A 26,619-nucleotide genomic window follows, 5' to 3' on the forward strand; every position below is an offset into this window, starting at 1 on the left:
TAAGAAAAGTACTTTGTGAACATTAAAGAATAAGGCAACTCAGTCTATATCCCAAAAAGATCATCAAAAAGGGAAAAAAAACCATATGAGCAAAAATGTCTGTAGCAGCCCTTTTTGTGGTGGCAAAGAATTGGAAATTGAGTGGATGCCCATCAATTGGGGAATATATTATTGTATATGATTGTATATATTATTGTATATGAAAGTAATAGAATATTATTGCTCTATAAGAAAGGATGAGCAGGCTGATTTCAGAAAAGCCTGGAAAAACTTACATGAACTGATGCTGAGTAAAGTGAGCAGAACCAATCTTGTTACATATTAACAAGATTATGTGATGATCAACTGTGATGGACTTGGCTCTTCTCAACAATATGGTGATTCAAGGTAAGTCCAATAGATTAGGAATGGAAAATGTCAATCACATTCAGAGAAAGAACTATGGAAACTGAATATAGATCGAAGCATAATATTTTAACCTTTTTTTGTTTATTTTTTCTCATAGCATTCTCTCTTTGGGTCTGATTTTTCACATACAACATGACAAATATGGAAATATGTTTAAAAGAATTGCAAACATTTAACCTATATCAGATTACTTGCTGTCGTGAGGAGGGGGGATAAGGGAGAGAGGAAGAAAAATTTAGAACAATAAATCTTACAAAAAATGAATGCTGAAAACAATCTTTATATGTACTTGAAAAAAGAAAATATATTAAAAAATTTTTTAAAAGGAGGCAAATGTCAGTTGTGATTATTCTTCTTCTTCAAAGGATGGAGAAGGGATAAAATGTCTGTTGTGAAGCACCACAGCCAGTTGTCCAAAAAGCAGAAAACTGAAAGGGGACATTGAAAATTATGTGGAAAAGAGAAGAAAAAGTAATTAATTTCCAAAAACAACAAAAATCAAAAAAAGCAGACTCTGTGGAACCTAAAGATGATTTGTAAATACAGAAAAGCTGTGGCTTTTCAGTAGGGACAAATACTGTACAAATTCCCAAAAGATGAGGAAGGACATGCCTAAATGGTGGGTCTACCAAGCTGATGTTCACTCTTGGAATACAAGTAAGTCTCCTGGTGTTCCCTCCAACTAGACAGACTCCAGGATATGTTCATTTCTTTGAAATCTCTACAAACAATGACCAAACCATATGTGAAATAGATTGGAAAGTTGGCTGGTTGTTACACCCTAATCAAAAATACACTTCTACTAATATACTTAGAATTCAGCTAGTACATTCAATAAGCCTTAGAACTTTCCATGTGCCAGATCTGGGGAATAAAGACACAAACAGTATCTGCTTTCAAGGAGTTTACATTCTAATGGAGGAGAAAACACAAACACAGAATAAGTAAATATAAAGTAACATGAAGAACAGAAAGAGGAAGCTATTGTTCTATAAATATGAATTTCCATTCACAAAAGGATTTATTGCTTTTAATAGTAAACAGAGAATGATAGTAATAACAGCTAACTTTTTTAGTGCTTTAAAATTTATAAATTCTTTCTTTACAACAATCAACAATCCTCCCAGGATAGCATCTGGCATCCTATAGCTTCTCACTACACACTCAGGTAACTGGGAGGTAGACTGTTATGTCCTTTTGACAGATGAAGAAATGGAGTTCAAAGAGGTTATATGATATAAAAGATAACACAGCCAGTTTTAAGAGTCAACAGGTTTTACTACATATCTGCACCAGGAATATCTGGTTTTTTCTTGTACAGCAAGATAACTGTATAAATATGTATACATATATTGGATTTAACATATATTTTAACATATTTAACATGTATTGGATTACCTGCCATCAGGGAGGGGGTAGGGGAAAGGATGGGAAAAGTTGGAACAGAAGGTTTTACGAGGGTCAGTGTTGAAAAATAACCCATGCATATGTTTTGTAAATAAAAAGCTACAATAATAATAAAAAGTATTTATTAGCCAAAAAACCCTCTAATTGGAGGGGCAGCTAGATGATACACTGGACAGAGCACCAGCCTGAAGTTAGGGGGATCTGAGTCTCAGACATTTAGTAGTAGCTGTGTGTCCCTGGGCAAGTAATTAGTGAAACGATCAATCCCAATTCCAGGTGACCATGTTGAAATAAGCTACATAGGGGCAGCTAAGTGACACAGTGGATAGAGCACCAGACCTGAAGTCAGGAGGATCTGAGTTCAAATCTGGTCTGAGACACTTAACCCCAATTGCCTCAGCAAAATAAATAAATAAATAAATAAGTAAATAAGCAAGCAAGCAAGAAAGCTACCATCCCGAAACAAAGGAGATGGTTTCATAAATAAGCTACCTATCCCAAAAGAGAGAAGGTTTCAAGTGAAGAATGAGACATACATTTTTGAACATGGCCAATGTGTGAATTTGTTTTGCTGGATTATGCACACTTGGATTTTGTTTCTCTTTTTTGTAGTTAGTAGAGGAGAGAAGATTAAGAAAATAAATGATTGTTAAGTAAAAAAAGAAAAGTAAAATAAAATAAAAGTTTAATATCTGTATGTATAGATGCTGGTAATCACCCCCAAGTTACAAGGTTTTAAGTGTTTGTCTCCATAACCCTAAGGCAAAAATTGAAAGGATTATTGTTTCCTTATTTCCCAAAGGAAGAAACTGATCACTGAAGAGTTGAAATGACCTGTCTGAGGACAATTAATAAATATCAGAAGCTGGACTCAAATCCAGTGCTCTTCACATTACACCACACAGTCTCTTCTATTTGGATCTGTCTGGAAGATTGCAGGAAGGCCAAACAGAACTTCTGCCTTACCCTAAATCCTTCTTAATGATGCCCCTCCCTCCAAGATGGCTCCTGGGCTGGAAGGCCTGACCCAAGGAGCCGGGAGCACCCCCCACCATGACTGAAGCAGACAGAAAGATCTCAGGTCTCCCACTTCCCTCCCCAAAGAAAGAGCTGACAGCGCGATGCCCTACCTTCCTCCGCATCATTCCTTAAGGAAGCTTCAAGCAACGCCACGCTGGCCTCGAAGGACACCTTCTTTCTGCTGGTGGTGCTCCTTTTCTTCTCATGCTTCCGCTTGCGGTGCTGCAGCTCTTTCTCGTACTGGGCCCATTTCTTCAGCTGCTGAGCTCGGCGCTTCTGGGCTGCCCGCAGCCTCTCCAAGGTGGGCACCTTCTCCAGGAGCTGAAGCTCAGTCAGGAGGTCCACGTGGTTGGCCATCATGTCTCCCCCTATAGAACAGAGCTCTGTGGCCCCTGGGCTCTGTAGGGCTAACATGGTGGTATCCCACGAGCCAGGGGAAAAGGGGTCCTCCTGCTGGTCTTCTGCAACATGGTGGGCGCCTGCAGAGGTGAAGAAGGAGAAATGGACACCATTATTTAGAGCAAGGACAACCAGTAATCCCAAAAGCTTTCCACTGGTAACAACAACTGGGACCTCACATAGAACTCTTGTTTTCTTTAATCTCTGTGATACAAAAAAAACTCACATTTCAATAGCATTTATAGTCTGCAAAGTTCCTTACTCATGACAACCTTGTGAGGTAAATAGTACAAGTATTCTTATCTCATTTTACAAATGATAAAACTGACATTCAGAGAGTGTCAAAATCACATAGCAAGCACCAGAGTCAAGACTTGAAGCCAGCTTCTTCAGCCCTAAACTATGCTCTATCCTCTCAGACTCTAGACTCATGAAAACTCCAGCTCTCTTGATTTCAAATTGAATACCCTTTTCATTCTGTCTTACTCCATCTCCAAAGCACAAACTATATATATTCAATTATCTGTATATGTGACTATAAACTCCATGAGGACAGGGACCTTGTTTTAGCCAAACTGTTTCATCTCCCTGCACTTATCATAGTCAATGTGTAGCAAATGTTGAATTGAATGATCTCTTAGAAAAAAGTAACCAGAATATATGGTTGCTATAAAATAAACAAATGAATAAACAAACAAATAAATAAACGTTAACGCTATCTCAGGCTGCATTAAGAGAAGCAGAATGTCCAGATTATTGGAAGACATAGTTTCTATGGATGGTGCCATGAGCACCATGGACTACTTATGGACTACTGTGTCTAACTCTGGGCATCTAACTTTAGAAGAAACAAAAATAAATTAAGGTCGGTCTAGAGGAAGACACCCAGGATTAGAAATGTCTAGAAACCATGTCCTAAGGGAATTAAAGGAACTAGGAATGTTTACCTTGGAAGAGAAGACTGAGGAAGAAGAGTGCACATGATCACTGTTTACAACTATGAGAGGGACCAATGTGAGGAAGAACAATTACAGTTCTTTTCTTATTAGCTTCCAAGGGCAGAACTAGAAATAATAAGGGCAAGGTACATGGAAACAAATGTCAGCTTGCTATGATGAAGAACTTTCTAACAATTAGAGCTGGAAAACCATGGAACAACCATAGCATCATAAATCTGAAGCAGAAAGGGATCTTGGAAATTATCAAATCAAACCCCCTCATTTTACACTTAAGGAAACTGAGAATCCCCATAAGTAAAGGGATTTTATAAAGTCATACAATTAATAAATATCTGGTGTAGGATTGGAATTCAGATCTTCCTAATTCTAAACCCAGTGCTTTATTCATCACACCATGATATCTTTTAATGAGAATGAGTGGGTTGTCTCAAGAACTCAAAGAATTCAAGAAGATACTGAATGACCAACTCTCAGAGATCCTGTAGAAAGGAGATGATAAGATGAATCATATGAATTTTCTAATCCCATCCCACTTTGGGTTTCTGTGTGTCTATGTGGATAACATTCTGGACTCAGGAAGACATGGGTTTGAATATCACTTAAGGAAATTACTAATTACATGACATTGAACAAGTCACTTCATCCCTCTGGGCTTCAGTTTTCTCATTTGTCAAATGGGGAAAATGAGAAGTTATTATTATAGTTGATTAAGCCACATTGGTTTGTTGTAAAGATCAAACTCAAATAGAGATAGGGCCACTAAATAATACAAAGGAAATCCTGCAGGTCCATAACTCAGAAAACCACATATTAACATTGTCTATATTTTATTGTATTTATAGAAGATTTTGATTAAATTTCAACTACATTTGTTGTTATTATTGTTGTGTACAGGCAGAAAAGTATGTGGAACACTAAGGAGAAAGTGATAATTCCTTGAGCCCTTAGAGAACCTCAAATTTTTCAAAGTGCTCATATACACTGATGTGTATATGCTGAGATGAGAAAATTGAAATAAAACTTCTCCAAGTCTTCTCATACTGAACTTAAAGTTAGAAGACTGATTGGAATTCCAAATCTACTATTTAGTAGTTCAGCAAGTGAATTCACTTCTCTAGGTCTCATTTTCTTCCTCTGTAAAAAGATGGAGGCTGATTCAAGTATTCTCTATGGTATTTTATTTTTCAAATACATGTAATTACAATTAGATGTAATTCCAATTACATGTAAAGATAGTTTTCAACATTCATTTTTGTAAGATTTTTGAGTTTCAAATTTTTTTCTATTTTTCTCCCTTACCTCCCTTGGCCCCAAGACAGCAAGCAATCTAATAGAGGTTATACAATTATGCTACAATCAACTATAATCTCTTCCAATTCTGATTTTCTCCCACCGTTGATCTCAGTGTCTTGTATGAGCTCATAAAGTGGTAGTAGAATCTGAAGTTAGATCCCAGGTCTTTGCCCATTTAGGTCCTCCCTCTCCAGGCCTCAGGATAGGTAAAGAAAAAACTCCAAGTGAATTTTATCACATAAATCAGGATTCCATTTCTTATCTAGGAAGTGTCTCTCCCTTGGCTTATGAAATCAGACTCCTTAAGGGACTTAAGGGAGTTTAGATACATCCTCATAGAAAATGGAAGACACAACTTCCTAAGAGAAAATGAAAGTGGATGAAGGCTTTTCTTTTCTCTGACTTTATTGAGACTCATTAGTATATCTTGGGTGATGAGCTCTGTCCCTTGTCAGATGGCCTAATTTCCTCCAAATACTCAAAAAGAAAAAAATTGGAGACACATTTTTCCACCCACGTGTGAAAACCCCATTGGTCTAATTAAGGAATAGTCAGAGTAAAACTCAAGATGTAATTCCCCCAGTGATAAGACAACAAAGTAGTTTAGAAGCCCTGATTTTTATCTCTTTCTGTCTCATCCTTCTCTGTTATCATGAGGCTAGTACTTCCCAACAGATCCAGTTGAGGCTGGGAACAAATGATTTCACATTCATTCATTAAATAAGCATTTATTAAATAGCAGGTTTTTGATTAGATGCTAAAATACACAATAAAAATAAAACAGTTCCTGCCCTCCAGAAGCTTACATTCTACTTAAATTCTATTAGGGGAAAACAATACAAACACAGAAAAATAACCCCAAAGTAATTTCACAGTAGGAAGAATTGAGCAATTGGGAGGGAGAGATTAAGATCAGGTTCCTTCAGGAGCACACACTTGTGTAGAGCCTTCAAGGAAGGGATTATACAAAGTAGAGATGAGGAGGAAGCATACTCAGACACGTGGAACAACCTGGGCGAAAACACAGAAATGGAAAAATAAAGTATTATGTATCAAGAATAATAAGGAGGCCAAGAAGTATGCACAGAAAAGTCATGAAAGAGAACCAATAAGCTTGAGAGAGTAAGTTGGAGCCTGATTGTAAAAGTTTTTAAATGCCAAAAAAAAAAAAGAGGAAATGAATCCTAGAGGGAATAGGGAACAACTGAGCCTTCTTGAGTAAGCAGGAGAAAGATGTGCTAAGTCTTGTGCTTTGGACCTTTCAGGATCTTTTCTCTATGTTAATCAGTGAAAGGAAGTGGGAAATAATAGATACCATGTAGCACCTAGATCATGAAACCTGGCTTTCAAGTGTAAAACCTGATACTTTTTATCTATGTGACCCTTGGCAAATCACTTAAACTATCTCATCACAAAATGGGGATAATAATTAATCATATGAAAAAGTATTCCAAATAACTATTGATCAGAGAAATGAAAATTAAGACAATTCTGAGATACTACTATACCTCTCACATTGGCTAGGATGACAGGAAACTATAATGACTAATGTTGGAGGGGATATGGGAAAACTGGGACACTGATGCATTGTTGTGGAATTGTGACCAAATCCAGCCTTTCTGGAGAACAGTTTGGAACTATGCTCAAAAAGTTATCAAAGAGTGCACATTCTTTGACCCAGAGTGTTTCTGCTGGGCTTATATCCAGAGAGATCTTAAAGGAGGGAAAGGAATTCGCATGTCTAAAAATGTTTGTGGCAGCTCTTTTTGTATGACTAGAAATTAGAAACTGAGTGGATGCTTATCAGCTAGAGAAGGACTGGATAACTTGTGGTATATGAACGTTATGGAATATTATTGTTCTGTAAGAAATGACCAGCAGGATGATGTCAGAAAGGCCGGAGAGACTTACATGAACTGATACTAAGTGAAATGAGAGAACCAGGAGATCATTGTATGCGGCAACAACAAGACTATATGATGATCAATTCTGCTGGATGTGGCTCTCTTCAACAATGAGATGACTGAGGCCAGTTCCAATGGTCTTGTGATGAAGAGAGCCATCTACATCCAGAGAAAGAACTGTGAGAACCATTCTCACTCTTTTTGTTGTTGTTCATTTGCATTTTCTTTTCTTATTCATTTTCTTTCCTTTTTGATCTGATTTTTCTTATGTAGCAAGATAATTGTATAAACATGTTTATACATATTTGATTTAACATATACTTTAACATGTTTAACATATACTGGATTGCTTGCTATCAAGGGTCAATGTTGAAAAATTATCTGCGCATAGGCTTTGAAAAAGCTTTATTAAAGAAAAAAAGATTCAATCAGGTCCACTCTTCATGACCCCTTTTTAGGGTTTTCTTAGCAAAGACACTGAAGTAGTTTTCCATTTCCTTCTTTAGCTCATTTCACAGATGAGGAAACTAAGACAAACAGGTCAAGTGATTTGTCCAAGGTCACATAGCTAATAAGTATATGAGGCTGGATTTGAACTAGTCTTCTGCTTTCTGGTCAGCACTCAAGCCACTGTGCCACCTAGCTACCCTGATTTAAAGTTTGCAAAGTGTTATACATATGCTATATCAATTGATAAGAATATTTCCTGCATCAGCACTTTTGTGAAATGCAAATGAGATAGTAACTGGTATTTATATTGCACTTTAAGGTTTGCAAAGCATTTTACAAACATTATTTCACCTGATCCACAACTCTACAAGAAGATGCTATTATCCCATTTTACAGATGAGGAAAATGGGACAAAGAGAGAGATTAAATGGTTTGTCACATAGCTAGTAACTATTTGAAGCCAGATTTGAAGTCCGATCCAGAATTCTATCCATTGTGCCAAAAGCTATCTCTTTTTTAAAAGTTAAGTTCTTTGCAAACCATGAAATATCATAACAATAATCAATAAGTATGATTTTCTGCTTTTGGAAGAAAATTTTCTGTTTCCGATCAAATAAGTTTCCTACCCCCACCTTTTTTCAAAAAAGGTATAAAGGGGAAGTTTAGGGGAAACACAAACAGCCACATTATAGTTCATACTTGGTGATTTTACTTCCTAGAAATACCCTTTATAGTTTCAGAAAAATGATTAGATTACAGAAGTCAGATTACCCAGAAAATGTGGAAGATCACACATCCTTGTCTACACATGCTATGTTACTTTTGACAGATACTGAACCTGTCAGAAAGAATTGACCTCATGACAGGAGAGGTCTGAGGCAGAGAGAGATGAACCACCTATAATAAGAGCAAGAATGATATGGTTCTCTTTCTCCCTGCCAGTTAACAGGCTCAAATCACATTCTGTGTGAGACCCTCAGTTCTTTCCTCTGCAGAATGAAGGGGATGGGCTAGGTGGCTGCTAAGATCACTTCCTGTTCTAAATCTTTCATTTGTATAAATGCTGAAGGTTGTAGATGAGCTAGAGTGCACCTCAAGAATTACTACACATACAATTCAAAATAGGGATAGGACTATTGTTTACACAACCAAGGACCATAACCAATGTTAAGGACCACTAAGCCATTTCTTATCCTGAGACTAGGAGTTGGGTACCTGGCTAAAAGAACAAAACAAGGGGCAGTGGATAATGCAGTGGATAAAGCACTGAACCCGGAGTTAAGAGAACAAAACAAAAGCAAAACCAGCCCTGTTGAGCCAGAAATCCGATCCAATATAAAGAACAACAGTCCTTGTTCCTTCTTGATACCAATGAAAAGGTTCCGTAAAATCCTCGGGGTATGGGGCACAGATATGAAGAAACCACATAAGATCAGTGGAGGTGACATTCCATTTCATCGTCCCATTTGCTGATACAAACACTACTTGATATATAGATGACCTCTCCACATCTGCAACAATTTCACTGTCTAAGCTCTTTTCCCCGTCTTCTCAGAGTCTCCAAGTCTCAAAAATGACACAGGCTTTTTTCTCTGCATATTTCAACGTCACTTGTTCTCCTTATGTCTGTCTTTTCCCAAAATTCTCATATCCTTTTTAGCTTCCTCTGGAACTGTGTTCTCCATCTTGCTATTCCAGTCTGATTCCCTGTCTATCTACTCCCATTTATCTCCAGCCAAATGCTGGGTTTGAATACAGATCTCATTCCAAATCCAACATTCTCTTCACTGTCTTTGAAAGGAACTAGCTCAAGGCTGTAAGAGGAATATTTGGGAAGGTCTGATGTAAAAAATTCATCCACCTTTCATATCTGGCCCTGGAATAAGGTATCTCATATCTGTGTCCCAAACTCCTGTATTCATTAGGACAGCTATAGATAGGGGAAAGGGGGCTGCAAAAGTGTAAGTCTGTGAGGCAAATGATTCAGAATAGACAATTCTCATAAAGAGGAGACTGGGAGTCAGACTAGACAGGAGGAGGTAGTCTGAGAGGTCCTAAAGATTTAAGAAATCAAATTAAGTCTAAAAATAGCAGCAGGGTCATCAGTGAGCAGGGTGCTGGGGTTAGAAGTAGTTTTAGGTTCGGCCTTGCAAGATATTCCTTGAAAATTACCTGTGGTAATAAAAAAGACCTTGCATTCCAGCACTGAATCAGGCAACCTTCTAGGAAAGCTGTCTTCTCCTTGTGGCTAATATTTGAGACCTGCTCTAGAAATGCCATCATTATTACTTTTAAAAAAGGTGTCTTTCTCAAGAGAGAAGATAAGACCTAAAGAAAGGAGATGAACCCAGTAGATCCCGATTCTATAACTAACCACAGATAAGGGAAGTGCAGGTGAGACTCTGAGATGTGGTAGGGTGATTGAGCCGAGGTCAAAAATTGCTCTTAGGAAAGAAGATAGGGCCATAGTTTTAGGGCTGGAAGGGACCTTGAAGGACAATCTGATCCAACACCATTCTTTTACAATGAGGACGCTAAGACCTGGGAAATTGGTGATTTGCCCAAGATGACATCAGAAATGGAACTGGAACTCAGCTTTTTCAATTTCAGAGTCAGTTCTCTTCCCACTGTTCCAATGAATGGAATCATAAAAGGAATTTTAAAAGTCATAGGGGGTAATATGTAATTGAAAATTACACATACAATTTGTATATGTTTTTAAAAAAAGTCAGGGGGAATTTGTTAGGAAGAATAAACAAATCAAAATCTAGAACTGTTATCTAAAGGAGGAAATCTGGTTCCTTCTCTTGAGAAAGTTCCAAGGCTTGAAATATGACAGTATCTACTATAAACATTGTTCTTTATAGGCACTTCCTGCCCAGATCGGGTCAGTGCCATGACAGAAGTGAACCACCTATCTAGAAATATGGTATAGTGGAAAGAATACTGAATCCTGACTTCAAGTCCCAGTTCAAACACTTTTTAATTCTATGATAGTGGGCAAATCACTTGGGCTTTCAGAAACTCCGATTTCTTTACTTGTTTAAAAAAAAAGGGGAGGGGGGCAGTGGAATTGAATGAGATAATCTCTTAATTCTCTTCCTACTTTGAGTTTATGAACTCCTGAGGACTCCCAGTCCTTCCATTTTCATGGCATTCCCCAACCCTCACTACCTTGGAGTTCTGCTCAGATGGTTACTCAGTCTGAGTACATTCTAAGGATGAAGACTGCTTAGTTAGGCCAATGGAAGTGTAAAAGAATAAAATATGAACTTCTACAGAGGCACTGAAGTGAGATTATGGGGGTGGAGATGAGCTAATTTATCCTCTCAATTCTGAGTTCTTTGGGCTTTTTTTCCCTTATGCCTTGAGAAAAACAGCAAGTTAAGATGAACTCAGACTTGGAGTGATTTTTAAAAAGTGAACCAGAAAATCTTTCAGAGTTGATGCTGTCAAAAGTAAATGCTAAGAATTTAATTATTTTCCCTTACAATACTCCTTCTGATTCCCAACAATATTGGCAGCAGTATGGAGGAAGTGCCTAAACATTTCCACCTCATGCTTCCTGCAACATTTAGCACAACAGAGAATCTAAAAAACAAACATGAGCACCCCACCCTCTTCCCTTCCCCTTAGCCTTCATCTTCGACTTACTTTCTCTCTTAAAGGGATTTTAGAAGATTCTACCTACCACCTACCATTCTCTTTCTCTCTTCGTCCATCTCTTTCTGTTTCTCTTCCTCCCTCTCTCCTTCCCTCTCTCTCTCTTTTTCTCTCTCTTTCTCGTCCCTCTTCTCCCTCCTTCTTGAAACTCGAAACATACACATACTTCTTAGCAAAACAGTATAGCTACTGAGTAGGAAATTGGCATTTTAGCGATGGGTATGACAAATTCTGGGTTACTTTACTATTTAGCTGGTTGCCAAAACTTTTCATTCTTTATTCAGTAATTTCAGAAGAAAATGGGATTTTGTAAGCCTGTAATGATGCAGAGATGGAAGGCATTAGTAACATTTGTCAACATTGGTTAAGATTTTCATCTTAGAAATTGGAGAGAGAGTTTTTGCATCTACCCACAAAAAGAAAGTAGAAGTTTTCACTGATAGCAAAGCTCTTTAAACTGTGGGATCACATACCTGAATATGGGGGTAGTGAAAAATTTGGCAACCAAAAAAAGTGCTTGTCCATGTTACATTGCATGACTTCACTGCAGCCTTGGTTCTGAACACACAACATGTGTACTTTGCACTGCAAATGCACAAATGCTGCCAGAAACACCTCAGCTTAGATTCTCAAGGAAAAAGGGAACTGGGGGGAAAAGTTTAAGAAGCCCTGATTTATAGAACTTCCTTGTATTCAATTCTGAGTACCCCATTTCAAGATAGACATTGACCATTTGGAGAGTGTCCCAAAGAGGGTCATAATGATGATGAGGGGAAGGGATAACAAGCCATTCACATATCATTTGAAAGAAATGGGGGTGATCTTCTTGGCTTCCTAAATCTCAACTAAAATCCCATCTTTTTTCTGGAAGCCTTTTGCACCTCTTTTAATTCAATTCAATTCAATTCTTTCAACAGCCTTCCTTCTGTTAATTATTTCCTAGTCATCCTATGTATCGCTTGCCTTTTATATATGTTTGCATATTGCCTCATATTGTAAGTTCCTTGAGAGCAGGGACTGTTTTTCGTCTCTTTTTATATCCCCAGAGCTTAGCACAGTGCTCAGCACATAGTAGATGCTTACTTAATGAATGACTGATTGAAAAGAGAAGATATGAATGCTGTCTTCAGATATTTAAGAGCTCTTTAGTAAAGAAGAGTAAAACAACTTCTGCTTGGCCTTAATGGACAAAACTAGGAACAATGGGTGGAATGTACAAGGAGACAAATTTAGACTCCATGTTATGAAAATCTTCCTAACAAGTAGAGCCATCCAAAAGTCGAATGAGTTTATTCAGGAGGTAGTCAATGCTTTAACAAATGTCTATTAAAATTACCGGAGCTCTTCAAAACAAATCTGGACTTTACAGGGATATTGTAACTAGAATTCCTATTTACATAGAGAATGGACTAGACGTTATCTGGATGTCCCTTCTAAGGGGAAGGGAAATGAAAGGGAATAAGCTTTTATTAAGTGTTTACTGTGTGCCAGGTATTGTGCTGGGTGCTTTTTTTTCTTAACAAATATTACTAATTTGATCTTCACAACAACCTACAAAGTAGGTGCTATTATTATTGCTATTGATATTATTATCCCCATTTTACATTTAAGGAAACTGAGAGAGAGGTTGAGTTACTTTCCCCAGGGTCACATCCTGAGTCCAACCCAGTGTTCAATTCATTCACTGCACCACCAGCTCTTTTGGCTCTGTGATTCTGTATGAAGAAAGGTCTTAGGGCAACTATGGCCACTGTCAGGACAAAGTGTGCTCCCCTTTCTGCTTACTCTCCTCTGCTCCCTTCCTTCACCTTTTTCCTCCTTTCTCCCTCCTTTGTGTCTAAAACTTGCTCCTAGCTGCCATCTCTCCCTACTCTACTCCCACTTTGTCATAGACTCAAAATCTAGTGCTCTTTCAACAAATCTCAATTGTGTTCCCATTTGATTCAAAACATTTCATATTAAGGTCGTTCAGCATGCAGAAAACCACAGGGTCTCACTGTCTCATGTTCTTCCATCCTTCTCTATATATCTCTGCATAAATCCAAGAGAAGCTTTCATATCTACCATAATAATGGAGGCCAAGGAGGAATGAAAAGTTATCAGAATGGATGCTATCTTTAACGTCTTCTTGGGTCTTTCTCTGTTAGCAGAAAAAATAAGCACATGGATACACACCCAAAAATGAAATCAGTGAAGACTTTGGTTATAGGAAAGAAGATGAACACAAGTGCATGTTCATGTGTTTGCAAATGCCAAAACAATAGCAAGGACACCCCACTTTCAGAATTAAAGATACATCTTCAGAACAGAAAATACTCAAAGATGAATTAAAAGGAATAAATGTGTAAATCTTGCATTTGAGGTTCAAAAAAATTAATGGTACAAGTACAGATGGGAGAAGGTCTATGAGTGGGAAATGATATTTTGAGATCTTTGAAGGCAAAGAACCAAGAATTCTTGTACAATTCAATGCAGATGGAGAGAGTCCAGCTGGTCACTTCTGTACAGTTATCTCTGAGAAATGAACTTTAACCCCTGAGGTAAGTGTTGCTTATTAAACCTATTTGCTTCATTGCCCTTAGAAGAGACTGTGCTTGCCCAGAAAAGTTCATGTTGGTCTTTGTAGCTCCATCTAAGACTCTGGGGACTTGCAGATCACATTTCCAGTATTTGATAGTCTCCCACTGACTTTTGGCACTAACCTCAAACCTGTTACCATGAGTCTACATTGAGGTTCAAAAAAATCCATAGAATGGATAGAAAACCATTCTGGCAAAAGTTCTCATGAAATAACCTAGGGGTTTAAGTCAACTGAATACTTGATATGGGCAAACTGGAGCTTCACATTAACTCTCTAATCTTGTCAAGTTACTTCTATCTGAAAAATAAAGGAGTTAAAACAAAACACTCATTAAAACTCCTGGTTCTCATAGTCATGAATGGGCTTCTCTGCAAATGACTATCAGGAAGACTGTAGGAATCCCCAACATAAGATAAAAAATTGAATAACATGATTTCTAATATCCCTTCTAATTCCAAGATTCTTATCACCTTAAAAGGGGGGGAGATAGAAGCCTGTAAAGGTTTGTCAAAGACTCAAAAAAAAAAAAAAAATAGAATAGGATCTCAGAACTAGAAGAGACTTAAAGGTCTTTCATTCCAAACCTCTTGTTTTACAGATGAGAAAATTGATGTCCAGAGAGTCCAAAGTCCCATAGGTAAATTGGCATAGCCAGGGTTCAAACTTAGGACCCCTAAATCCAAATGTATATTTCACTGAATCATTCAAATAATTAACAGATGCTACAGTCTCACAAGATGGAATTTTCTCCCTACTTATTTTTGCTGTATGTTAATATATAGGGAGAATCCATATAGTAGAACAGAAAGAGCACTGGATTTGGAGTCCAAGGTTTGAATCCCAGCTCATCCTCTTACTACCTGTATTACTCTGGGCTTGGTCTTTCTGGGTCTCAGTTTCCTCCTAAGATTGGAGTAGGTGTAAAACAAAGATGTTGGACAAAATGATCTTTATAAGGCCCCTCCAGCTTAAATCTGAGGAATCTGGAAACAGTAGCAGGAAAAGTAATCAAGAAACCCATGGCCAAGAGATCAATGCTGAAAGGTTTGTGTCTATGGGTATCCTGCATGCCACAGTGGACCCAAGAACAGGAGTGGAAATGTCTATGTCTAGTGAACCACAGAAGGCGTATCAAGGGGTACACAAAGACTTCTGAGATCTTTGCTAATGATTTTTCCCTCACTTTTCCTGCAAAGACTAATTATGGAGCTAACCAGCCAATCTGCCTTCCAAATAAAGCTTATGTAATAACTAAGCACAGGGAAATGAGAATCAGATTACCCAGTTTCTTCAGAGGCAGGAATGGTCCCACCTCCTCCCTTGAGGCAGCAAAGAGAGAGAACAGCCAGAGTCCTTTAAACCCCAGGGACCAGTTTCCAAAGAAAGCCCCATCTGTGGCCATTTAAATCCCCAAAGTTTAAAGGGCTAATTAAACAAGGGAAGGCTGCACAATAATCAGGAATGGGGATATTTATGGAAATAAGTAAAGTATAGCAGCCATGAACTCTGGATTCCCTGACTTAGGCTGGACTAAACTTAATCAATAAGTATTTATTATACACCTATTATATGCCAAGCACTGGGCTAGACCCAAAGATAAAAAGACAAAAGAGACCCTAACCTAAAAAAAGGTACATATATAGATTAGGTATCTAATCTATCAATAAGCATTTAAGTACCTATTATCTGCCAGGCACTGTGCTAAATAATGAGGATACAAAGAAAGGCAAAAGATAGTCCCTGATATCAAGGAACTATGTCAATTGACTTAGTAATCAAAAACACCACCCCACCCTCCACCCCCCAAACTCTATACACAACACCTAGGTTAAGAAGCCTTGCTGGTCCAATTGGCTCATTTTCCAGATGAAATCTACAGCGATTCATTAACTTTTCCAAGGTCACAGAGGTGGTGCTTTAAAGTTTAAACAGAAGTTTTAACAAAATGTTACCAAACATAAGACTCCCTGAAGTCTAACTCTGGTAAATAGATAAGAATGGTTTGCAATTAGGAGACCAATTACTTACATGCCAATAGATGTTTGAGAATAGTGTGTTTACTTAAGAATTTTAAACATCTCTCTAGGATATTGTTTAAGATGTTTGTATCTATTATCATTATATCTAAGAAAAAATAGTTTTCTGAGTAAAGGTAAACTTCAGGCAAAGCCCTAGCTGAATAACAAATTCCTTCAATTTCCTGGCTAAATCATAACAAATTCCAAATTCGTGGACTGCATGAGTTCCCTTGAAATCAAAGTCTCCCTTTTGCCTTTCTGTATAACCCAAGAATTTAGCACAGTGTTTGGAACATTAGGTGCTTAATAAATACTTGTTGACTTGATTGAATGACTTAACATATAGGACCATCTATCTCATCTATAGAAGGATGGAGGGGCTTTTTTGGTTTTACTTTTTTTTTTTAAGTCACAGAAATACACTGAAATCCTTTATTAAGATGCAGAAGGGGTGATTTCTGATTAGGGAAAGACTACATAGGCTTTTGAAGAATTGAAGAATTCAATGAAGAATAAGGCTATTATCTAGCAGAATTTAGATACAATTTGGAGTTTTATATTGGGCAAAATTTATACAGAATCTTCAAAAAACTAAGTAATTCTTATTTATCCTGTTTAAGAATATAACTGTTTTTGTACTTCTGTCTACTGGCTTTCTGATTACTTCAACACTCAGGCTCATCCCCACCTCTTTCAAGAGACCTTTTTCCCAATCTTGCCCTCTCAGTGCCTTCCAATTAACAACAACAAAAACAACAACCTTCAGATCATATATTTAGATTGTTGTCTCTATGTTCTCTCCCCACTTTAGAATATGAGGAATTGAGGGCTAGGCCCATTGGTGTGGCAGGTGAGAAGAGATCATTGGGCTTAATACAAAGCCAAGCACATACCCATAATAAATTCAACTACTTAATAAGTCCAGTGATTGACTAGTATTCCCCTTGATTATCCAAGGAAAGTCATTAACAAAATGGACATAGGCAATAAGATCAGATGGACACCCTGAACCTCCTATTAAGTTTTCTATATTTGGTGAATGGAAATCTGCTAGGTACAAGGGAGAAGAGAAGGGTCAAACTATCATGACTGGCTGGTACTTCTCATCTAAGTTGTGATTCCAATTGGCACTCCAAGTGTGAAGAGATGATTCTGAGATTAGGGAATTATAAAGAGAGTTCTTGCTCCTATTTACAATAAGACTAAAGAATTACAGGACAGAGTCACCAATTCCTTGTAGCAAACCCATCAAATGAAAGTACAAGAACTAACTTGGTATTCATTGGGTAACAAGGATAGAGAGGAAATACACATAATACAAGGATGGATTTCCAAAGCCAGAAAAAGCCATTAAAAAGTACCAAGAGTTTCAGATGAGATAATGCATATGAATCACTACAAACTCCAGAATTAATCAATTAACATTTAAGTGCCTACTATGTGTCAGATACTGTGCTAAAAACTGAAAAAAGAAACTAAAGTTCATTACTATGTTACTATGATACTAGTAAATCAGTTACTATGATCAGAGGACAAGAAATATTTGGAAGCTAATAACTCCAGGAAATAAGAAGAAATGATAAAACAAAGTCAAAAGAAAGAAAAGAATAGAAGGAAATATAAAATACCTCATTATCAATTTAAGTTTCAAAATGATATAAGGAACTAGAGCCTCAGAGCACAAACTTGGGATGGCACCATGGTCACTTTTGCCTCATTATCTCTAGCATTCGTTCTCTATTCTCTTCTCCATTGCCACCAGAACAGGGTAATAAGTTTTCATTATCATACACCAAAATGTTGCAATAATCTCCTAAAAGATCTTCCCACTTCTGCTGCTCCCCCTTTAATCTTTACCTCATATCACTGTCAGGATAATCTTTCTTACGTGTAAAACTGGCAAATCACATCTCTGTTCAGAACCTTCAGTGGGTCTGTCCCTATTACTTCCCAAGTAAAGTTCAAAGTCTTCTGCCTGACATCCAAGGCCCACTTCAATCTAGCACTATTCTACCCCTCCAGCCTTATCTAATATTACTCTTCTACACATATTTTGTACTCTGGCCAACTATGCTACTAACAAACATCCCTCCAGTATTACCGTAGGTTCCTCATTTTTATGGCTTAGATTTTCACATTCCCTCCAGCTGAAATGGTCTCCCTCCATCCTCCCACCTTTTCACCAGCTGAACTCCTAATATCCTTTGATGGTTCTACTGTGTTCAAATAGGGAAGGAATGGAAGTCACAGAGCTGGAAGGAACCTTGTAGATAGATCACCTATTCCAATATCATCTTAAAGATGAAAAGACTATGATCCTGAGAGATCCCATGATTCATCCAAGTTCGCTTTAACAGAAGGCAACAGGGTTTGGCCTGGAATCCAAGCGCCAGGATTCCATTCCAGCCTTCTTTCCCCATGACTGCATTGCTTCTAGAGTGTCACAACCCACTCTGTTGCATACTTCTATGATTCATTTATTATATAGTATTGTATAGTATTGTGTGTTTCTGTGAGTTACATCAAAGCTCAGAGCAAAGCTGCCTCGCAAATGAAGCCTTTCCTGGTCTTCCAGGAGCCAATGTTCCTTCCCCATTGTATTTATTTTATGAAAATTTTGTTTGTGCTTATTGAAATGAATGAATGAGAGAAAGCATTAATTAAGCACTTAGATAGATAGATTCAGCTACAAATCCTAAAGGATATGCACTCGCATATATACATGTTCAAGTGTTAATATAAACATACATACATGATATATTCATATATGATATAAGCTCTTTGAGGGCAAAGGCTGTTTCATTTATGCTTTTGTATCTTCAAGGTTTAGGACAAATTAGATACTTGATAAACAATTGTTGATTGATTGATTATAGTTATCGATATTTGTGCCTAACCCCTGCTAAACAGTAAGCTCCCTTAGGATCATGTCTTATCTAAATTTTGTATCACCCTTTCCCTCAACCTCTCACCCCTACCATCCAGCAAAGTGTTCTGCATACAGTAGGAGCTTAATAAATAACTGTGGAATTAATTCTTTAAGTTGCAAGCCAAATAAATAACCAATAGTAGGAACATCCCTAAAAGGTTAAATATAAATAAGATGATAACCAACTTTCTTCCCTTAACAGATTCATTCTGTGTTCCATCAGAGAAACTTTTTGGCCACCCCTATCTACAGCCCTGGGGCTTCCTGGAGAGTTGCAGGTGAAAAGGGTAGTTGTCAAAGGAGGGTCAGCTTGCAGGAAACTAACATCTGTACAAAACTTACACAGATAGTTGCCTCCTTTCCTTGGATGCCTACCGAAGTTTGAATGAAGGAAACTGCCTGATCATCTTACAACCAAAGCCCAACTAAAAATCTCTGCTCTGCTAAACTCAGAGTTTCCAATGGTTTATTTACATTGACATTTCTATTAAAAGAAACTAATACAATAAACTGTGAAAGGGCCCTCTTCCTGTACCCTTTCTCCCCATCCTGTCCTCTGTAACTTGGGCATAAGACTACAGCGTTTTGGGTTTTTTTTTTTTTTTTTTTTTTTTTTTGTGAGCAGCCAGAGCCCCAACTTCTCTCTCAGAGGCTTTTCTGAAAAATATCAACCTCCCTGAGAAAACCCATCACTCCTTCCCACTGCTGCCAGTGAATTTGGGAGAGATTCATACCACTGCTAGGCTCGTTAATCTAGACCTATCACATTGCTGCAAATGTCAATGGGAAAAAAAAGCCATTCAATGTGTTTCCTTAATTCTAACCAAAAGGGAAAAAAAACAGGAAGCTTATAAAAGTGGCACCCCTGGTCCCCTCCCAGTGTTCTTCCCTCTCCAACTCCCCCACCCCACCCCCATCAATCCTCAAAATTCCAGATTAAAATGGATCTTATAACACATGTTATGTTCATTCCAGATTTAATCATATAGAATCAGAAGACTTTTCCTCCCAAAATATTCACTTATGAAGAAAAGTAACATATTTGACCTAAATTATTCAGACTGGCTTGGTAAACCAGATGAAATTCATCTTCAGGTTTCCATACCCTTCCTGTGTCAATCCTCATCCTTTATCCCCAGTCTCTAAAAAATTCAGCTATAGCCGTAGGACTACAGATTAGGATCAAGTCAGTAACTGGAGTATAAGTAGCCAGATATTAGGATTAGGGTCCTCTCCCCAGCTTCCCTAATATTATGAAGAGAGATGAAACTGGCAATTTCATTGACATAGGAACTTCCAGAGAGAAAGTTCTTCTCCCTGTCAAAATAGGTCAGCACTTTAACACTCTTAGAACATTGAGACTATGTGACTTGTCCATGGCTCCATTGCTAGTATTTGTCAGAGGCAAAACTTGAACCCAAGTTCTTGACTTCAATACCGGCTCCTATCCATCCATATACCAAGCTGTTTCTCTCTCCCTCTAAGGCAAAAGGGAGCTAAAAGAAGTTTTTTTTCCTCTAAATTATGTAAGCAGATCTTCATAAGACCTTAAATAACCCAGGCAAAATTGATCAAAACCATGTTTCCAGTCTTGCCTCCAGAGTCTGTCACCATGGGCCTGCTCTCTCTGTCCATCTAGTTCATTAATTGCTGGTGATATTTGGAAAAATGAAATATTATTTTAAAAAATTGGTGGTGATAACTTCTAAGAAGGAGGCCAGGGCTCCTTTGTTGCTGCCTATCCCATTAGAGAGAATTCCAGTGGCCAGAGCAGATAAACAGCATTTGCCCACTGGGAGCTCCTGCAGGGCTGCAACTCTACTCCTATTTGATCCTGGGTTGCTTCAGCTATGTACCATCATTCCCCAGGCCAGAGCAAAGGGAAGGGCTTATGTTGCATTCTAACAGAACTGGACTACCCACTATTCCCTCTACATGATACTATATTCCATCTCTTGTCCAAATACATGGGTCTGACCAATTCACTCCTCTGCCCAAGAGGAAATTTCAGTGACTTCCACATACTTTTAGGTAAAGCAGAACTTTAGATAAAATAGAAAACTCCTCTAGATTTTAAAGCACTTAGCAATCTGGTTTCATTTTATCTTTTCAATTTATTATATATTTCTCTACAGTCAAATTGACCTGCTTTATGTTCTTCATACATAATATTCTATATTCCATCTCTGGAAACTTTTCCCTTAAGCTTTTAAGCAGACTATCTCCCATGTCAATAATTCACTTTTCTTATCTCCAACTCCTAGAATTCCTAATTTTTTTCAATACCAGAAGCCTATGCAGATTCTTCCTTCAGAAATTATATATATATATGTAAAATATAAATTTAGAAATTATTAAAGATGGATAGATGAAAAAAGAGAGAGAATTGATTTTATTTTTCTACAAAGATCAAAAAAAAATCCTCTTTGGATTTTTAGAAATCATTTATAACTGATCCCCTCACCCGCACTCCCACCCCCTCACTATTTAGTCTAGTAACACCAGTCTTCTTGTTGCCTCACACACAGTACTCCATCTCCCAAATTCATGCATTTTCACTGGTTGTCCCTCCATTTTCATCTCCACTTGTTGGCCTCTCTGGCTTCTTTTAAGCCCAGCTAAAATCCCACCTTTTATTAAAAAGCTTCCCCAGATCTTCCTTAATTCTCTCCCCTCAGTTGATTACATATACATACATATACATACACACATATGTATACAATTTACATATATAATTTATATAGTCTTTTATTATACACATCACTATAAATATATATGTGTGTATGTACATCTCTATGTTGACTTCCCATTAGACTATGAGCTCTTTGAGAGCAAGGACTGTCTTTTTCCTCATTCTACTACAGTGCCTGGCACATAGTATGCACTTAATGAATGCTTATTAACTAACTAAATCTGGCCCTGAAGTCCTTCAGCCAAAGGAATCACAACCAATGATGATAATACATATTTATACGATGCTTGAAAAGCATCAAAGTGCTTTTCCCACAATAGCCCAATATAGATAGATCACTCCAATATTATGATCCTACCTTTCTCAGGAGGAAACAGATTTGATGAGATTAAGTGACTTGCCCACACAGTTTTGGAGGAAATTTTAGGTGATGTAAATACAAAAAAAAAAAAAAAAAATCAATAAATTTATAAAAAACAAATATTAGAGCAGCCAGGTGGTGCAGTAAATAGAGTACCACCTGTTGTCAAGAGGACCTAAGTTTAAATTTGGTGTCACATTTTCTAGCTGTGTATTGGTTAACTTTATTTGCCCTGTTGACCCCTTCCCTGAAGCTCCCAGGAGCAGAATTCACCTGTTGTTCCCATTCCTAGAAGGTTTCAGGTCTGAGAATTGCTGCAGAGAAGGGAAGGGTGAGCCACAGGAGCTTTCCTGAAAGCCACAACACACCAAGAGGGAGGAGCTTCTAAAGAGTTAAACCTCTGGGGAAGAAATGTCTGGCTATTATAAGCATATAATTAGCAACAAAATCTGGTTATCAAAGAATAATAACGCTGACCCTTTGCCTGAGTACCAAGCAGGGAAAGGAGGCTGATAAAAGAGAGAATGTGGAATGCTGTAATGAAAGGAGCAGTGAACCTGGGAGTCAAGAAGCCTGGGTTCAAAATCTGACACCCATTAGCTATGTGCTCACAAGCAAATGACTTAAATGCTCAGAAACTCATTTTCCTTATCCTTAAAATAGGAATAATAAGTACATTATTTGCCTAACAAAACTGTTTGTGAGGAAAGCGTGCTTTGTAAACTTTAAAGCATTTTAGAAATATGAGTTATTATTTCAAAGGCCAGTTCCCCTTTCATGTTTCTCTGGAAACCTGTCATCTATTACACAAGGGTCACTGATGGAGTCAATAATAATAATAGCTGGTGACCTTGCAAGGACCTCATTCAATCAAATCTAATTCACTTGCATGTCATGGCATCACCTGCCAGATGTCATAGTCTTTGAGACCGAAGGACCAAAAAAAACCAACCACAGCTGACATTTATACAGTGCTTTCTATGTGTCAGGCTCATGTGCTTAGTGCTTACAACTATTATCTCATTTGATTCTCACAACAACACTGAAAAAGTTGGTAACTATTATTATCACCATTTTAGAGATGAGGAAATAAGCAAACAAGAGTCAAATAATTCAGCCAGAGTCCCAGATACTACTAAGTGTCTGAGGCTGGATTTGAACTCAGAACTTTCTAAATCTATCTACTATACCACCTAACCAATTATCTGCCTAGGTCTGAATCCTGCTTCAGATTCTCACCAGCTATGTGATGATGGAAAGGTCATTTAACCTTTTTCAGCCTGTTTCCTTGTTTTAACAATATTGTTACTATAGAAGTTGTTCTTTTAATTTTATTCCCTTCATTCTTTTCCTGGTGCTACTTTGGAGAGAATTTGGTCAGATCTGAGCCCCCGCTGCTTGCCATTGCACATTGCTTCCTATACTCTTGTGCCAGTAGAAGGAGGAAGATGTAGTGGAAAGATCAAATAAGGTAACACATAATGTGCTTTATAAACCTTAAAGCTCTATATAAATGGAAACTCTTGGTACATTTTGTGGTAGTAAAGAATTGGAAACAAGTAGATGCCCATCAATTGAGGAATGGCTAAACAAATTGCAATGCATGAGTGTAATGGAATATTACTGTTTTATTAGAAATAATATGTAAAATATGATGAATACAGAAAGCCTAGGGGTACTGATACACAATGAGCATGAGAATGAAAATGAGAAAAACCACCACCAGAAAACAATCAAAAAGAAATGTTACAAACTTGAAAAGCAAACAAGGCCATAAAGAAAAAATAGGAGAATACATCTAATGTCAATAGACTTGCAAAATTGTATATATTGTCAAGATTTTTTTTTTTGGAATCTATTGATAGGTTTTGATTTTTTCTTCTTTTACCATCATTCCTCCTTTTTCTTAAAAAAAAAAATCTTTGTTATATTGGATGACTTTCTGAGAGGCAAAGGGGAAAGGATATAAAGGAAATGTTAAGTGATATAAAAACAAACAAAAAATTCAATAAAATTTATTTATAAAAAACAAATGTTAGTATACTTTAACATATTTAACATGTATTGGTCTACCTACCATCTAGGGTGAGGGAAAAGAGGGGGAAAGTTGAAACAGAAGGTTTTGCAAGGGTCAATGCTGAAAAATCACCCCTGCATATATCTTGTAAATAAAAAGCTATTAAAAAAAAAAACAAACAAACAAAAAAATGTTAGAACAGGTAGGTGGTACAGTGGATAGAGCATTACTAGCCCTGGTGTCAAGAGGACCTAAGTTCAAATTTGTCTGCACATTTCTAGCTGTGTGACCCTGGATAAATCATTTAACCCCAATTGCCTCATCAAAAAAAAATAAAATAAAATAAACCCCACAGATAGTAGGAATTATTATATATAAAGCATTGTGTGATACAATGGTGATAGGAAAAAAAAACATTTTTTTCCTTTTTGATCTGATTTTTTTGTGCAGAATGATAATTGTAGAAATATGTATAGAAGAATTATACATGTTTAACATAGATTACTTGCCACCTAGGGAAGGGAGGGAAAAAAATTTTGGAATACAAGTTTTTGCAAGAATGAATTTTGAAAACTATGCATGTGTTTTAAAAATAAAAAGATTTAAAAAAAAGATAAAAATGACAGTTTCAGGGAATTTACTGTCTTCTTGGAGTAAAAAGTATATAGTCCAATGATACATGCCAAAAAAAAAAAAAAATTGGTCAGGCCCAGGAGCAAGAGAAATTTGAGGAGACAAGGAAGATTTCTAGCTAGAAGACTGGAAGGAAAGGTTTCATGAATTGTAACTGAGCAAGACTTTGAAGGAAAGAAAGGATCACAAAAAGTAGAAATGTGAGGAGACCATCCCAGCTACTACCTGAATTAAGGCACAAAAGTGACATGTATGAGTGAGATAAATCAGGAAAGATTAAGTGGAATCCTATCATGGATGATGGAAGGCTAAACTACCTTTTTGTGTATAGCTCACTGGCTCTTGGACTTCACCCTATCCAGGAAACCTATCTTCCCCCCCTGGTGTCTCCACCCAGAAGATGCTACTTGCTTTCATTACACTGAAGAAGTGAGGATAGGGGAATCGTGGGTAGTAAGACAAGAAATGAAGATGTGGAATGACTGCTCCTCAGATTAAGTGATCTTTTTCCATCCCAAAGAACATATTTTGCCCTCAGAATTAACCCCAAACCAAATCCATTCCAAAGTAGTACCTGGAAGACTTATATGAACTGATGCAGAATAAAGTAGATGCAATTAAAAGAAGAACTTCTACAGTAACAACATTGTGAAGACAAACATGAAAGACTTAAGCTCTACAGAGCAATGCAATGACCAATACTGATTCCAAATAATGACAAAGCCGGTTACCACTTCCTGCCAGAGAGCTGATAGACTCAGAATATAGAACAAGATACACATTTTTGCCAGTAGAAGGAGGGTGATCTTCCATAAGGAAGAAAGATACAGACCCAACCAAAGGAACAAAGGAGATGCAGGCTTAGGAATTCAATCCACCAGCAATTCAATGATTATCTGTTAAGTACTTATAAACAATGTTCCTGGAATACAAGGAAGAAACTCAATTCTCAGTGCAACATTAAAAAAATAAATAAATAACTGCAGGTGGACAGGAAAGTGGGCACTGGATGGGGAAGACTCTGGGATTCATTCTAAGAGAGAAAAAGGAGGCAGTGTGGTGTAGTGGGAAGAACCCTGGATTTAGTTAAATACCTGTATTTTAATTCTGGTTCTGTTGGTGATTGGAGCAGTAAATAGGGTCTGGAGTGAGAAAGACATCAGTCTTAGTTCACTCAGACACTTCCTAGCCATGTGACCCTGGGCAAATGACTTCCCCCTGTCTGCCTCAGTTTCCTCATCTGTAAAATGAGCTAGAGAAAGATATGGGGAAGCTACTTCAGTATCTTTGCCAAGAAAATCCCAAAAGGAGTCATGAGGAGTCAGACATGGCTGAAAAATAACCGAACAATCCATCTACTGCTTACATGCTCTGGAACAAATCATTTCCCCTTTCTCAACCTCAGTTTTTTCATCTGTAAAGTGAGCTGGTTCAACTTGAAGTTCCCTTCTAATTTTAAATCTGGGATTCTATGGCCCAGTTGAATGGAGCTCAAGGGCACCGGGGTTAAATCTTCAACTCTGCAACTGAGCAAAAAGGGAAAGCGATCAGGAAGGCTGGAGACAAGATGTTCAAAGAGCTTACAAAGTCAGGTCCTTGGGTCAATACATGTTTAATCATCCTGAAAAACTACCAACCAAGTAATGCTGAGTTGCAAAACAAGTCCCCTTGATTCCCCGCTGAGATGCCCAAGAAGGTCTGAAGGTCCAGGTGGTCTATCCAGATTCCTGAGCCAACTGGCCTTTAAACCTCTAAGGGTTAGCCCAGGGGAGGCCCATCAATATGACTAGAGACTTCAAAGGCAAAAACAGTCTTCCTTTTAAAAGCCCATTGCCCAGGAAGCCAGCAGGACAGAGTGTAAGAGATTAAGGGAGTGATGAATAGG

General features: G+C 37.6%; 1 protein-coding gene across 1 annotated transcript in view; it reads right to left on the reverse strand.

The window, feature by feature from the left end:
* PPP1R16B (protein phosphatase 1 regulatory subunit 16B) overlaps positions 1-26,619 on the reverse strand; it is a 167,501-nt gene that overhangs the window by 132,541 nt on the left and 8,341 nt on the right. Inside the window, exon 2 of the mRNA XM_051979314.1 lies at positions 2,946-3,314. Within this exon, the coding sequence (XP_051835274.1) occupies positions 2,946-3,249 (304 nt within the window). The 5' untranslated portion in view covers positions 3,250-3,314. The remainder of the gene's footprint in view (positions 1-2,945; positions 3,315-26,619) is intronic.

The sequence above is a fragment of the Antechinus flavipes genome, chromosome 2 (genome assembly GCF_016432865.1).
Source record: "Antechinus flavipes isolate AdamAnt ecotype Samford, QLD, Australia chromosome 2, AdamAnt_v2, whole genome shotgun sequence".
Classification (NCBI taxonomy): domain Eukaryota; kingdom Metazoa; phylum Chordata; class Mammalia; order Dasyuromorphia; family Dasyuridae; genus Antechinus; species Antechinus flavipes.